This window comes from Leptosomus discolor, chromosome Z (genome assembly GCF_034619465.1).
Source record: "Leptosomus discolor isolate bLepDis1 chromosome Z, bLepDis1.hap2, whole genome shotgun sequence".
Lineage (NCBI taxonomy): Eukaryota > Metazoa > Chordata > Aves > Leptosomiformes > Leptosomidae > Leptosomus > Leptosomus discolor.
In genome coordinates this window covers 74,683,929-74,698,172 of record NC_141419.1, presented here as the reverse complement: position 1 = coordinate 74,698,172, position 14,244 = coordinate 74,683,929, and the positions used below count along the sequence as shown (strand labels likewise).

Sequence of the window (14,244 nt, the reverse complement as noted above, 5' to 3'; positions counted from 1 at the left end):
TTCCAGAAGGTGGAAAATGTCACCTGATTCACACTGAACTTTTTAAATCTCCCCACCCCCGAGCAGACACACACACACACTAGGAGACCGCCCACCGCAGACAGCTAAGACCCCCGTATAGATTTAAAGAGAGACTGCATTCAGAGCCTGACGTTCATTCAATAGAGCGATCATAAGCAGGCTGGCTAGTGCTCGCTCCCTCTCCCTACTCCCCCTCACGCTGTTTCTGTGTCTCTCACTCCCTGCTCTGCTGAGGATGTTAAATCAGAGAATCCACCCGGGCATGCTCTTACTCCTGATGTTTCTGTGCCACTTCATGGAAGATCACACAGTGCAGGGTAAGACCAATTGTTTATTCGCAGATACGTTTCTTTATTATTACTATTTTTTTCTGTCTTTCGGGCACGGTTTAGTTTGCTGCGGTGTTAAACGCCTCTCTCCAAGGTCCAACAAGACAGAAGTTCACTGTGGGCTTGGGATTGCTTTGTACCGGGGTTGCAGAGGTGTCATTTAGATTCCTTTTGGATCGGATCTTCGCACTGCTCTGCATAGGCACAGAGGACAGATGAGGATGTTTCTTGGTATTTATTGTTATTATGCAGCATGAATGAAGAGCAGCATCGCGAGGGAACTTTCCCAGTCTCGGCTCCCGAATGAGAGCTCAAAGTTTGTTGGTAATTTAGCTCAGATTTTTATCTCGCCTGCCTGACGGAAGGAGAGGTGGTGATGGGGAGCCCCACGATTACAGCTGACATTTTTAGAAACCAGTAAGTGGTCATTTTCCGGACATTCCTTTAATATTGGGATTTCCTCCTCTCCCCCCTCCTTTTTTTTTTTTTTTTTTTTTTTTCCGTGACTAAATATTAGTGTTGTAAATTCTCCTGCACCGAAGAGTTTGCTTAAACTAGTTGGTTTTGGTTTTTTTCCATGCGAACCAAACAAACCCGAACCTGATAATGACAACTCTTAAGAGCCCTCTTTCGACACAAGGGAATACTGACTTTTAGTTTTGGGGCTTTTTTCCCTTATCTTGACCGTGTTCCAACCGCAACCTGGATGTCTTACCATTGCTTGTTTTATAATTTTTTTCCTTTTTTTTTTTTTCCTTTTCTCCCCACTACCGAGCTAGAGCATAAGTTAAGCTAATGTAGGCAACTGTAAGACGCAAAACTTTTTTTTTTTTTTTTTAAAGGGCGTTGTTTGTTCAGTGATTTTTAGCGGGGCGGGGTCTGTGTGTGTGTGTGTGTGTGTGCGTGTGTCTTCCCCCTCGCCCAGCGATATCACGGCTCGCCGATCCTGACCCCTCGGTGCGGTACATTCCCACTGGAGTAAGGAGGCAGGATCGAGCCCTGGCTGGATTAGCACCAGAATCAATCGGTATTGAGTTGCTGGAGGAGTCACATTGGTTGTTCACGAGAGATTCATCCCAACCAAAACTCTCCACCTAAAAAAGGGGGAGTTGCTTGGACTAATGCTCTTGGCTTGACTCCACAAATAACAGGGATACTATTTTTAAAAAAAAAAAAAAAAAAAAAAAAAAAAAGAAGAAGAACAACAACAACCAACAAAACCCACTCTATCAGGTTTAAGGACAGTGTGCTTTCCTCTGAAGTACTCGCGGGAGAGGTGGCACCTACAACTTTTCCAGCTTAATCGATTTTTAAAACTCTGTAGGGACCTCCTACTCTATGTGCCCTTGTATTTTATGTACTTTGCTCGCTTTTTTGGAGCTCTTCTGACTTACTTAAGTGAAGGAAAGACGTTTGTTAATAGAAGCAGCAAAATGTGGAGATTTCGAAACACTTCACTAACAGCAAATGTTCCCAATTCGTGCAGATTGCAAAATGGGCTGGGACTGAAACTCTGTGCGGCACTAAAACAATGCTGCCGTGCAGCCGCGGTGAGGAGGAGAGGGCAGGGGGAGGAGGAAGGAATTTGCAAGCGCGATTTTCTTTTTATTCCCTTTTAAATGCACATCTTTTTCAAGCCTCTGTCACGTGCCGGCAGTGCTCCTTCTGCTCTACATATGGAATAAATACCTCCGAAAACTGCCTCGTCCTGTTTTGATCGGGTCTTTTCTTTCTGTTTTTGGTTGGTTGTTGTGGGGTTTTTTCCGTTTGTTCTTTCGTGGTTTTTGGTTGGTTGGTTAGTTTGTTGGGGTTTTTTGGAGGGGAGAATATTCTTTTTTTATATATTTTATTTTTTTTAACTGGTCTCCCAAATGGGCCGGCGTAGCTGTGGGTTATGAAACGGGACAAATAAACAGTCTAGTAAAAGTCATTGCAAGGCGCACGTGTTGTGTCTGGGTCACTGGTGCCTGCCACTGATCCGGCTGGGTGTCCGCCCCCGCCCCCCGCAGCTGGGAACTGCTGGCTCCGGCAGGCGCGGAACGGCCGCTGCCAGGTCCTCTACAAAACCGACCTCAGCAAGGAGGAGTGCTGCAAGACCGGCCGCCTGACAACTTCGTGGACGGAGGAGGACGTCAACGACAACACGCTTTTTAAGTGGATGATTTTTAATGGGGGAGCCCCAAACTGCATCCCCTGCAAAGGTGAGGGGGGTGCTGGCGAGCCGCCCTTCGCTGAGGAGCGGTTCAGGCAGGGACTGGGCTGGGGGAGGAGGAGCGGAGAAGGAGCTGGAGGGGGGCAGTGCGGTCCTCACGCTTCATTCCCCGGTGGGGCTTTGAGGGGCGTCTCGTACCAGCCCCGGGATCAGTGAGGGCATCCCCATTCCTGCTAGGCCGCCGTGCACATCGCGGGGAGAGGGGAGTGACTTCCTCTCCCCCATGCCCTCACTGGTGGGGGGGGATTTCCCTCGAGTGGTGTTTCCTGGAGGGGGGGAAAGATGTTTTCTCCCTATGCTCTGGGGTCACAGTGTCTTTTTTTTTTTTCTTTAAGCAGTTTTGAGACCAGGTCTGTTCTGCACACTCAGTACTAAAGTGGTGCCTCTTTCCTTCCATCAGAAACGTGCGAGAATGTGGACTGTGGACCCGGGAAGAAATGTAAAATGAACAAGAAGAACAAACCTCGGTGTGTTTGTGCTCCGGATTGCTCTAATATCACTTGGAAGGGCCCTGTGTGTGGCTTAGATGGGAAAACCTACAGGAACGAGTGTGCCCTTCTCAAAGCCAGATGTAAAGAACAGCCCGAACTTGAAGTCCAGTATCAGGGCAAATGCAAAAGTAGGTTTGCAAATCTAATCTGATCTCCCTCAAATGCCAAAGGGTGTGTGTCTGAGTGTAGGGAGGAGGAGCAGTTGGACGTACTTCCCCACAGGAACCAGAGTGATGTTCCAAATGCTGGGAGACAGTACCTAAACCACGCTCAACAGGCAAGGACATAGCTGGATTAAGAGTTCCCCACAGTCTAGCAGCACTTGTGTCCCACCGGCTACCCTAGATGGGAAGGTTTCCCCCAGCGGCCCTTAAATGAGGAGGGCTGCTGAAGGCTTTTATCTGATCATTTGTTTCATTGTGTCTCCCATTCACTCCTTGCTGGGGCTCTGGGACCTCCTATTAATCACTGGTTCTGCCTTTATTTCAGAGACCTGTAGGGATGTTTTATGCCCAGGCAGCTCCACATGTGTGGTTGATCAAACTAATAATGCCTACTGCGTGACTTGTAATCGAATTTGCCCAGAGCCTGCCTCCCCTGAACAGTATCTCTGCGGGAATGACGGCATAACTTACGCCAGTGCCTGCCACCTGAGGAAAGCGACCTGCCTGCTGGGCAGATCCATTGGATTAGCCTACGAAGGAAAATGCATCAGTAAGTGTCTCGGTGGGAGGGTAAGGGTGGGGGGAGCTTCCTCGATTAGCTGTTTCAGATACCATGGGTGCAAGTGGATGGATGTACTTAGCACTGGGGAGGAGGAGAGACTTCCAGCAGCCAGGGTTAGTGCTCCACTCCAGGAGGAGGAGAGCCAGGGTGAGTTTTGCCCCAAAAAAGATTGCAAAAGGGATGAGGGAGTAGAAGTCTTGATCCTTCTTCTCTTGCTGTGGGTGCTGACATTAGTATCCAGAGGAGAAGTACCTGCCATTAAATAGATGATGACATGGTTACGGTGTAAGAAGGTCTTGATATTCTGTGGATCCGGATTCCTGGAAACAATTGTCTTCAAGTGGTCTTGGCAAAGCGTGCATTAACTTAATTGGAAACATCTGATCACTTTTTCCTCTTCAGAAATGTGACAGAGTTTGGAGACAGTGGGTGAAGATAGGAAAATAATCTCCGAGTATCCTGACATTTTGTATTGTGATATCCAGAAAGGACTGATAATGAAGCATGTTATGAGGAATCACCTTTATGGCAGCCTCTGCTCCCCAAAACTGCTGGGGGAATTCGGGGGAGTCTCAGGCTGCTTTTAGTTGGCATAGGTTGAGGTGAATTCCCTTTCCAGTCTTGTAGACAACTACTCTGTGTAGGTTAGTTTAAAAATAATTGATTTAGAAATGCTGAATGTGTTGGCAAATTCTGCACTTAACTGCTAATTCAGGGAGCTGAATTTCCACTGACATCAAACGAAGCAGGAGAGTCACGTATAATAGGCAAATATAAATCTGTATTCCCAGGGCCAAGCTCTGCTGGCACAGCTGTCTTTCCTTCCCCACATATAGACAGGCACTGGTGTCCAAGGGAATACTTGCTTGAGCAAAATCAGCAAGTATCATCACATCTACTGCATCTGAGCTTTGTCTATTCACAGTTCACAGGGGAAAGGGAGTGTGGGATTGTTTGTTGTTGCTTTTCTTTTCTCCTTGTCTTTACACTTACCTCTAGTATCCTCTCTATATTTTTAGAAGCCAAATCCTGTGAAGACATTCAGTGCAGCGCTGGGAAGAAATGCTTGTGGGATTTTAAGGTTGGCAGAGGTCGGTGTGCCCTCTGCGATGAGCTATGCCCTGAAAGCAAGTCAGACGAGGCAGTCTGTGCGAGCGATAACACAACTTACCCAAGCGAGTGTGCCATGAAAGAGGCAGCCTGCTCCATGGGTGTGCTTCTAGAAGTAAAGCACTCCGGATCTTGCAACTGTAAGTGAGATTTTTAACTCTGCAGACAATTAAAGCTTCTGAGGGCAATCCCTAGGTAATGAAGACTTACATCCTCAAACATAAGTAAGCTTGATTTAGAGATTCAAGATACAGTACAGGTGCCATATAAGTACATATCTAGCATGCACACACTTTGATTACTGATAAAATGCAATAGATCTCCATCAACAACTTGGCCTTCAAGTTGGGGTTTTGGGTCTATTCTGAGGACAAGTCATTCTGTCAGAAAGGGGTTGCCCTAGGAGTGTAATTCTTTCTTACTTTGTCTGCTCTCGTGTGCTTCACTGATTGCTTTATTAACACCCGGATAAACTCTTAACTCGGTCCAAAAGAACAAGCTTAATGGTAGCACATGGGCACCTGGTTTGCCTCTACTAACTCTGACTGAAGGACACAAAGCAGTTAAACCTAGAACACAAGAGCGCTTTTTATTTGATTTCAGGAATCTGCCAATAAAACCTGAGCCATTGATTCTTCAGAACTTTCTGCAGTTATGACTTCATAGATTATGTATAAAAAAACCTTATTGCATAACAGCAGATGCCAAAGAGCATCTCACTACAAGTCGTATAAAATGCAACGCTGTATTATGGCTGTTCAGAGGGCTTTGAAAACATGCACTGAGCTGCTTCTGCGCTGTTGTTGTCCTTATTTAAACAACAGCTCCCCTGTATTCCCCCATCTAGCCATTAATGAAGACCCAGAGGATGAAGAGGAAGATGAAGACCAGGACTACAGCTTTCCTATATCTTCCATTCTAGAGTGGTAAAACGTCCATCACTATTGGAACAGCCATTGGGCACGAAATCAATGTCCATACTGTAAATAAGTGTATGCTTATTTATTTTGGGGAGAAAAAAAGTATACATATAGTTGAGTCTCGTAGACATTTATTTATACGGTGTCATGTTTTATAATTTATACATAAAATGTCTGGTTGACTGTACACCTTGTTTTTTGAAGAAATTTATTCGTTACGGGAAGAGCAGTGTTATTTATTGTGAGGTCTCTTGCTTGTAAAGTAAAGATTTTCTTTTTTTTTTTTTTTCTTGTAAACTATAAAAGTCCATTCCTTAGAGCTTACCCACATGATCCCATTTCTTTGTTTCACTGATGTTAACTCTTTTCCACTTTAACAAACTTGCATGTCGGTTTCTGTTATGTTTATTTATTGGATTTTATTCTTGCCGGTTATGTACATAAAAGATCCCTCGGGTTTTTGTTTACAAGGAATCCTGACTGACCAAAAGGCGTTGTAACGACTTAAGTATACTTTTAGGGTACAGTGAGGCGATCTTTAAGGAAACTTCTTCCACTTCACTTTTCTCTACTTCTGATCACATCATCTACTGAAGTGATCTCAATGTGCTGAGCGTATATACTATACTATACTATACTATACTATACTATACTATACTATACTATACGAATTCTGGACCCAAAGAAATCGGATTATGAAGGTTGTTTATAGCTACAGGGCTAACTGTTATAAGAATAGATATTTTATTTTATTTTTAGTGGTTTTTGGGGATTTTTTGTAAGATGCATAAGTGTTTTATCAGGTGTTTCCTTTAAGATGGTCTTGCAGTACCACTTTCAAAGTTTTTTCACAATCAGTGTGTCACTAAAAGTTCTATCAAAACTTTATCAGTTCAAGTTTCTTGCTTTTCATGAAACTTTTTTTCTGATGCAATTTTATATTTTCAAACATGGCGAGTTAAATATAAATTCATTTAAATATATAGTTTTGTACTTTTCTACCATGTAAATGTGCAATGTATATAAAAGTTATAATGTGTATTTGTAAATAAATGATGAGTGAAAAAATAAAAAATGGAATTTTCCCTAGAGGCAGTCCTTAGTTTTTGGTCTAAAGGGTTCTGGCCCTCTGGTGCAGAGAAGGCACACTGGTGGTTAGACGAAAGGAGGCTTGTGCATGGTGCAACAGTGAAACACACTGGTTAAGGCCAAAGCTTTCAGCTGACATTGATTCAAGAAGCCATTTTTTCAGACCACAGCAATGTCTCCAGTTCATTGGTATTAATTTTAAATCCAAGTACAGTGACAGAGCTTTGAGAAGGGATTTGGCATTTTTGCTTCCCTCTGCATCCTCTAAATAAAAAGTCTGTCATGTCTTGGGCATCTTTAACTTCCATATTTCTAGGAGGTTTCAAATATGCATTTGGATTTTTTCTAAGCTTCTGATCCGTGTTACCGGGGTTGCAGTTGCATCACCATTTTAGACGACCAATAGAAAAAGCAAAACATGGCCTACTTGCCCAAATTCAAGATACGGAACAATTAGCACAAAAGACAAAAAAAAAAAACCAAAAAACAACAAACCATCAAAGAGTACGATATCACTTGGAAATTATTTTCTTCCAAAAGGAAGGTTAATTCAGAAGTTCTTTTTGGTGAAACAATATTCAGACTGGTCACACTGTTAAGAGTGGATACTAATACAGTGAACTGAGGAAAGGCACAGCAGGGACCAAAATCCTGTTTTATGCTACCTGGGTTAGTTATGCTCTTCTCCCTAATAAGGCTCCACTTACCAAAATTTATCTATCATACTGCGTAAAACTTAAAAAGATACTCAAGCACCTTATTCAATGGTGTTTTAAGTACTTCGCTGAACTGAGGTCTGAGAGGAGAAATTGACTTACCTATTTTGTTTAAATACAAATCATATTTGAAGGCTATTCTGTTACAGTCTTCTGTATATTTTTTACTATAGAGTAAACTCTAATTTGTTATGGATTTAGCATTATCCAAAGCAAATAAAAATTATTCATGTATGAATACATAAAAACTACAAGTGCGCATTGATAATATAGTATTCAAAACAGTAGCAAAAAGATTTTGCCCTTCATCCTCCTGTTGCTTCATTTAGACAAGCAGTGTCTTTGAAAGAAGTATGAGCAAAGGGAGCAGGATTTTGGTCTGCTGAGGGAACAGAACCCGGAATAAAAGAGAACAGGGGCTGAGGAGAAGAGAGGGATGGAAAAAGAACCTATCAGAAAATCTCTCAAGGACTAATAAACACATGACAATGATACAGAGACAAAATGTTTAATAGATGTGAAGAGTATTAGAGGACATTTTTCTTAAATTCAGATAGGTGCCAGCTACTTCATTTCCAACAAAACAACAACATTAAAAGACTGTTTTTAATTGTAAATATATTTACATGTCTTACACAGAGACGGCAGCAGAGCAGGATTTCTAGGTTCTAATTTTATGTCCTGCTGCTGGTTCACAAAGTAACTTTGAGAAAGACACTGACGGCCAAATTCAAAAAAGCAACAAAAATGCTAGGAAACTATATTTACGCATGTACGTGTATGCAAAAGAGCCACAAAAATCGACATCAGGTTTTTGTTGACAAAATTATCTAAAAGTTCTGCTGCTGCATTTCCCATTGCTACTGCTATTTCTCTACAGCTGAAAAAACTTCAAACCTACCTTGCACCACAGCCTGCCTGTGATGTACAGGAGAGGCACCTCCTGAGAGGCTTCATGAGGTAAGCATCTTCAGAGCATGCTTAACATACACCAACCTTGTCATGAAGAACAGCCCCAGAGACTTTATCCCAGAAACACGTCCAGCGGTTGTGGCAGTGCAACTGCCAACGTTTTACATAACATCATACTTGTAGATAAGGCACTCGTTCATGTAGTGGGAGATGGAGGTTCACTGCCAGTCTATTTCTGAGGAGATCTTTCTCACATGTCCCAAGAGTGCACCCACCACCAACTCAAGGTGAAGCTCAGGCTGGAGAACTGTCTGTGATACTTGCTGAAGCCGTACTTCTGTATGGGAGAGGAAGCAAGATTCATTGAAAGAAGATAATTTGCAACCCTAATAGGTACTCCTTTTGAGGAGGAAGTCCTGGGTTCTTGCCCCAGGGGCTACCTGCTTATTTTGCATTTGTAGTTGAGTAACATACATAAATAGTGCTTGAAGCAGGGACCAGAATCCAGGTTGCCTCTGCATCTCCTTCCCCCAGCAGGTAAGTGCCTCCATCCTTGAGCTATGAAATCACGTTTAACTCTCTGCTTAAATCAGGATTACAAATCTCACAACTTTTTCTACTCTGAGTCATAATTACAATAGGAGAGGCTTTACTTTTTTCATCCTTTCTTGTAGGATTGAACATGGGGAACTTCCTGGGAACTGGAAATATGAACTTAATTCCCTCAATCTAAGGAAGGTGCTGAATCCATTTTTTCTACCGCTTGTCTTTTGTGTGTGTGTGTGTGTTTGTTTTGATTTGGTTTTGTGTTCTTCCTCTCTTAATGCACAGGCTATCCTGGATGTTGTTTAAACGAAGAAACAGAGGTGTCTGGGGGTCTAAGTACAACAAGGTTGTTTCCAGCTCTGAAACCACCTCGCAGCACAAGATCCTGAAACCAGAAGAGAAATAAATTTTCAGAAATATCTTTCTTTTCAGTGTTTTCTGTCATCTGGCATACATATTTCCCTTGCTGTAAATCACGTTCCTGAAACTGCTAGTCCACCATGGAGTATACTTTGGTACTGAATCCCAGGCCTGTGAACACCATTCACAAATACAAACACAGTAGCACAGTGTGGAGCGCCTATGTTTGAAAACAAAAACCTGTATTCTGGCACTTAAATAAAATCAGCTTAAATCTAAGAGACCCAGCTTGGGGCATTTGAACAATAATAATATTGCCTCTAAAGCCCTGGTTCCCAAATGTATTTGATTGTGCAATACATGCAAGCAATTTTGATCCCACTTGAATGCATTCCTGATAGCGATGTTCATATGACAGACTTAAGAACAGTATCATGGACCCCTTTTGCACCTTTTACATCTTTGCTTGCTTTCTGGATGCTAGTACACCTCAGCTAAAACTACATTCCAAGCCTCTCCGCAAATTTCAAACAGCTGCCATTTCTTCTTTTTTTTTTATGACATAAAAATGTTTCCTTCTTTCCCCCCAAATGGGAATCAGGTGAAATTAAATTTCAGTATGCAGTGCTGTTCTCTAGGCAGTGACATTTCACTATACAATGAATCACCAGCACAGAAACATCTGTATCTTATCCCTTTGAAGAACTAGGATTCCATGCTTTCTGGTGAAGCATAACATTTGCACATAGACCAAGGGGTTCACAAGGTATCAGGTTTTAAATTCATAACTCCCTGAAGAGAAGGCAAGTACATTTTTTGTTTGATATTTCTGTAATTGCAAGGCCTGCCTGAGCCATTATGGCAGCATGAATTTTGCAGGTAGTATATGAAAAATAAAATGCACAAGTTAACTTTTTTTTTTTTTTTCTGATAGACATAAATACATAATGGACCGTAGTGGCTGGATTTTGCTGACACTCATCTGAGATCATCTGTATAATTAACATTCATTCATTACGTCCAAACAATGTGCCAATGAAATTATCACACGGTGGAGAAATACGACATGAAAATAGTGTGCAAGCCATAATGTTCAGCTCAGAGACTGATTTGGATATAAACCACATTTGGCTCATTTTCCTGTAATTTGCAGGTGCATTCTTTTGATCTCTTAATCTTTAACTGGATTTGTTCAATTTGACCATGGGATTGAAGAGCAGAAAACTGAGAAGGAACTCCGGACTTCGATAACAGCTAATCAGACCTCCCAGATGCTACAGGACAATGAGCATACCAACGTGGTCCAGTGTAGATCTGAATGTGCTAAGGCCCCTAAATTTCCACCAATGCCACTCAGTAATAGCATCTGAACCTTCCAGTGCTTCAGTCAGGTCTACAGATCATAGAATCACAGAATGGTTTGGGTTGGAAGGGACCTTAAAAATCATGTTGTTCCAACCCCCCTGCCGTGTGCAGGGACACCTCCCACCAGACCAGGTTGCTCAAAGCCCCATCCAGCCTGGCCTTGAGCACTGCCAGGGCAGGGGCAGCCACAGCTTCTCTGGGCAACCTCTTCCAGTGTCTCACCACCCTCACAGTGAAGAATTTCTTCCTGCTACCTAATCTAAATTTACCCTCTTTCAGTTTGAAACCATTACCCCTCATCCTATCACTAAACTCCTTGATCAAGAGTCCCTCCCCACCTTCCCTCTAGGACCCCTTGAAGTACTGGAAGGCCTATAGAAAGTCTCCCCAGAGCCTTCTCTTCTCCAGGCTGAACAATCCCAACTATCCCCTGAGGAACACCGCTTGTCACTGGTCTCCACTCAGACATTGAGCCATTGGTGGTAACTCTTCTGAGTGCAACCATCCAGCCAATTCCTGATCCACACCAAGCGGTCCATCCATCAAATCCATGTCTCTCCAATCTAGAGACAAAGGTGTCGTGCAGGACAGTGTTGAATGCTTTGCACAAGTCCAGGTAGATGACACCAGTTGCTTTATCCACCACTGCTGTAACCCCATCATAGAAGGATAGTTGGAACTCCTCAAAACGAAACCACAGCAGTCACATTCAAGAACTAAATTTTAGTCATCTGGTTTTAAAGACTTTTGAAATATTTAAAAATGAATGTTAGAACTATTTTTCATAGCATGTTAAAGGTTCGCAGCAAAAGCAGCATTTTTTTAAAAAATCATTCTTACACTGCATAGCATGGTTATACGTAAAAACACAGTTTTACATAAGAAAAACAGTTTTAATATATTTCCCAAGATCCCTTAGCTATTTGGAATGCTCTTTTTCAGACAACAGTGTCCCTATTGATCTTCTGATGAGCTTCATGTTATGTACTCTTCATTTTAAGTTTCAACCACTTCATATTTAAAGAGGCACCTGGAATGATCAGGATGATGTTGGTGGGTGGCCATTGTTTGAAACACTCAGAAGATACTAAAATGTGCTACCATTTGATTTCTGAATTAGGATTGCTAAAAGAAGTCACAGGGTAAGGCATGTGGCTAAGCCATGTAGGTAGTTATGCAAGTCCTTGTACAATGTAGCCAAAGGTGGCACTGATGACAAGCGAGCCCAGCAGAGGCTCAGGGGCTGGAGCACCTGCCCTGCAAGGGTAGCTTCAGGGACAGAACTGCTTCTGCCTTGAGAAGAAAAGGCTTTGGAGGCACCTCAGAGCAGCCTCTCTGACCTACAAGCACATCATCGTGTAGACAGAGCCAGGTTCTTCACAGCCATGCATAGCAGGACAAGAGATGACAAGTGTAACTTTGAAACAACAGAAGTTCACACTGGGTAGAAGGGAAATGTTTTTCCCTATGAGAACAATCCAGAAGATCTCCTGACATCCCTTCCAAGCTGAATTATCCTAGGATCCTATGAAGAGGTCTGTCCACCCACTTTTAAGGTTTACAGACTCCAAAATTAAAAAGGAATGTCCAGTTAAAAAAAAACAGTTCCCTCAAGAAACATTCAAGGATCAAGGGTATCACCACAGCTGTTGGATGAAATTGACAGCAGGAATCACAGACTCACAGAATGTTAGGGGTTGGGAGGACCTCGAAAGATCATCTAGTCCAACCCCGCCTGCCAGAGCAGGACCACCTAGAGTGGGTCACACAGGAACGTGTCCAGGTGGATTTCGAATGTCTCCAGAGAAGGAGACTCCACAACCTCCCTGGGCAGCCTGTTCCAGGGCTCTGTCACCCTCACAGTGAAAACCTTTTTCCTTATGTTAATGTGGAACCTCCTATGCTCCAGCTTGCACCCACTGCCCCTTGTCCTGTCGTTGGCCATCACCGAGAAGAGCCTGGCTCCATCCTCCTGACACTTGTCCTTTACATATTTATAAACATTAATGAGGTCACCCTTCAGTCTCCTCTTCTCCAAGCTAAAGAGCCCCAGCTCCCTCAGCCTTTCATCAGAAGGGAGATGTTCCACCCCCTTAACCATCTTTGTGGCTCTGTGCTGGACTCTTTCAAGCACTTCCCTGTCCTTCTTGAACTGAGTGGCCCAGAACTGGACAAAACATTCCTTCTTTAATATGTCTTTCCCTTACCTGATCCTCAAGTGATCCTAAAATTTTCCATAAATGCTATTTACCCATCGATTTTTGTGACACTTTTTGCTGTTCAAGAAATGCTGTATCTGTTCATTAGAATATTCATTCTGTGCCAAGTAGAATGTGTAGTGGAGAAAATGCAAGCAAACACACAAAAGTTTCTGTCTGTATTTCTAAGTGAAAACAAGTAAATAAGATGAAAGAGTGAAGCAGTTAAAATGCATTTTAAAACTATTGTATTGTTTAGATCTGCAATTTTTTTTAGGACTGACAATAATTCTCAAAGAGACAATAACTAGTACTAGCTAGATTAGTCAAGACAGAAAGGAAAGCAAAAAAAAACCTCAAGGCAAGACAGTTGGAAAAATAATGGATAATGCCCACTGGAGCAACTAAAAAGAGCCCTGCAGGGATGTTTCCCGTAATCTTTTCCCACATACAGATGGTTTAGCTAGAGCAATTCAAGCCCTTGTTTCAAATGGTGACTCCACCAAAACTGTAAAAAGCCTAAAATGCTTGGCATAAAATATATATAAATACTGAGTATTTCCACATTTGGACTTGGACTTTAGAGAAATCAATTTTCATTTATTTCATGAGAAAGAAAAAAGGAACTGAGTCTATCTCTATAAAGATACAGATCCAGAGCTCCAAATTTACACAGCCCACAAACTTGAGAGTTGCACTTCCCAACCCAGCATGCCTGGAAGCTGTGACAATTCGTTTATTAATCTCCCCGGCATTCTCCACTTAGGAACTCTGATGGAACTTCAGCCTTAATTGAAAGGCACTTGCCACTGTCAGCAACCTAGCAAGCAGCACCGCATGCGTTGATGGGGTGGAATCCAGCCAGGGCCTGCAGAAGAACCAAATCAAACCCCTCAATTTCCTATCTGGAAGAAAGGCCAGAACCTGAAGTGTTTAGCTGCAGCCTGTGTACAGCAAAGGTAGTGTAACACACAGACTTCAGGACATACAGTGTCTTTGTTTGGATATGTTTCACAGATATACTGCAAATTGGTAAACAGCAATTTACTCCACACTGCAAAAGATACGTGATGAGGCTTAGTATGGTCTGTTCTTGGTATTAATACCATTTCACCTGTACACAGAATCACAGAATAGTTTGGGTTGGAAAGGACCTTATAGCCTAAAACCATTACTCCTTGTCCTATCGCCCCCATCTTTCTTATAGGCCCCCTTTAAGTACTGGAAGGCCACTAGAAGGTCTCCCCAG

General features: G+C 42.7%; 1 protein-coding gene across 1 annotated transcript; it reads left to right on the top strand.

Moving 5' to 3' along the window:
- The first annotated feature begins 256 nt into the window (after positions 1–256).
- FST (follistatin) lies at positions 257–5,819 on the top strand. The gene is made up of 6 exons (XM_009960564.2): positions 257–338; positions 2,360–2,551; positions 2,963–3,181; positions 3,543–3,767; positions 4,799–5,029; positions 5,737–5,819. Exons 1-6 carry the CDS (start codon positions 257–259, stop codon positions 5,817–5,819), a joined length of 1,032 nt encoding a protein of 343 aa, XP_009958866.1.
- The last annotated feature ends 8,425 nt before the right edge of the window (positions 5,820–14,244 follow it).

What these genes read in the sequence shown, in the direction of transcription:
- FST (XM_009960564.2), top strand. Translation starts at nt 257, where the DNA reads ATGTTAAATCAGAGAATCCACCCGGGCATGCTCTTACTCCTGATGTTT. An exon ending in GGAAGATCACACAGTGCAGG is followed by an intron (nt 339 to 2,359) that starts GTAAGACCAATT and finishes CGCCCCCCGCAG; the next exon opens with CTGGGAACTGCTGGCTCCGG. An exon ending in GTATCAGGGCAAATGCAAAA is followed by an intron (nt 3,182 to 3,542) that starts GTAGGTTTGCAA and finishes CCTTTATTTCAG; the next exon opens with AGACCTGTAGGGATGTTTTA.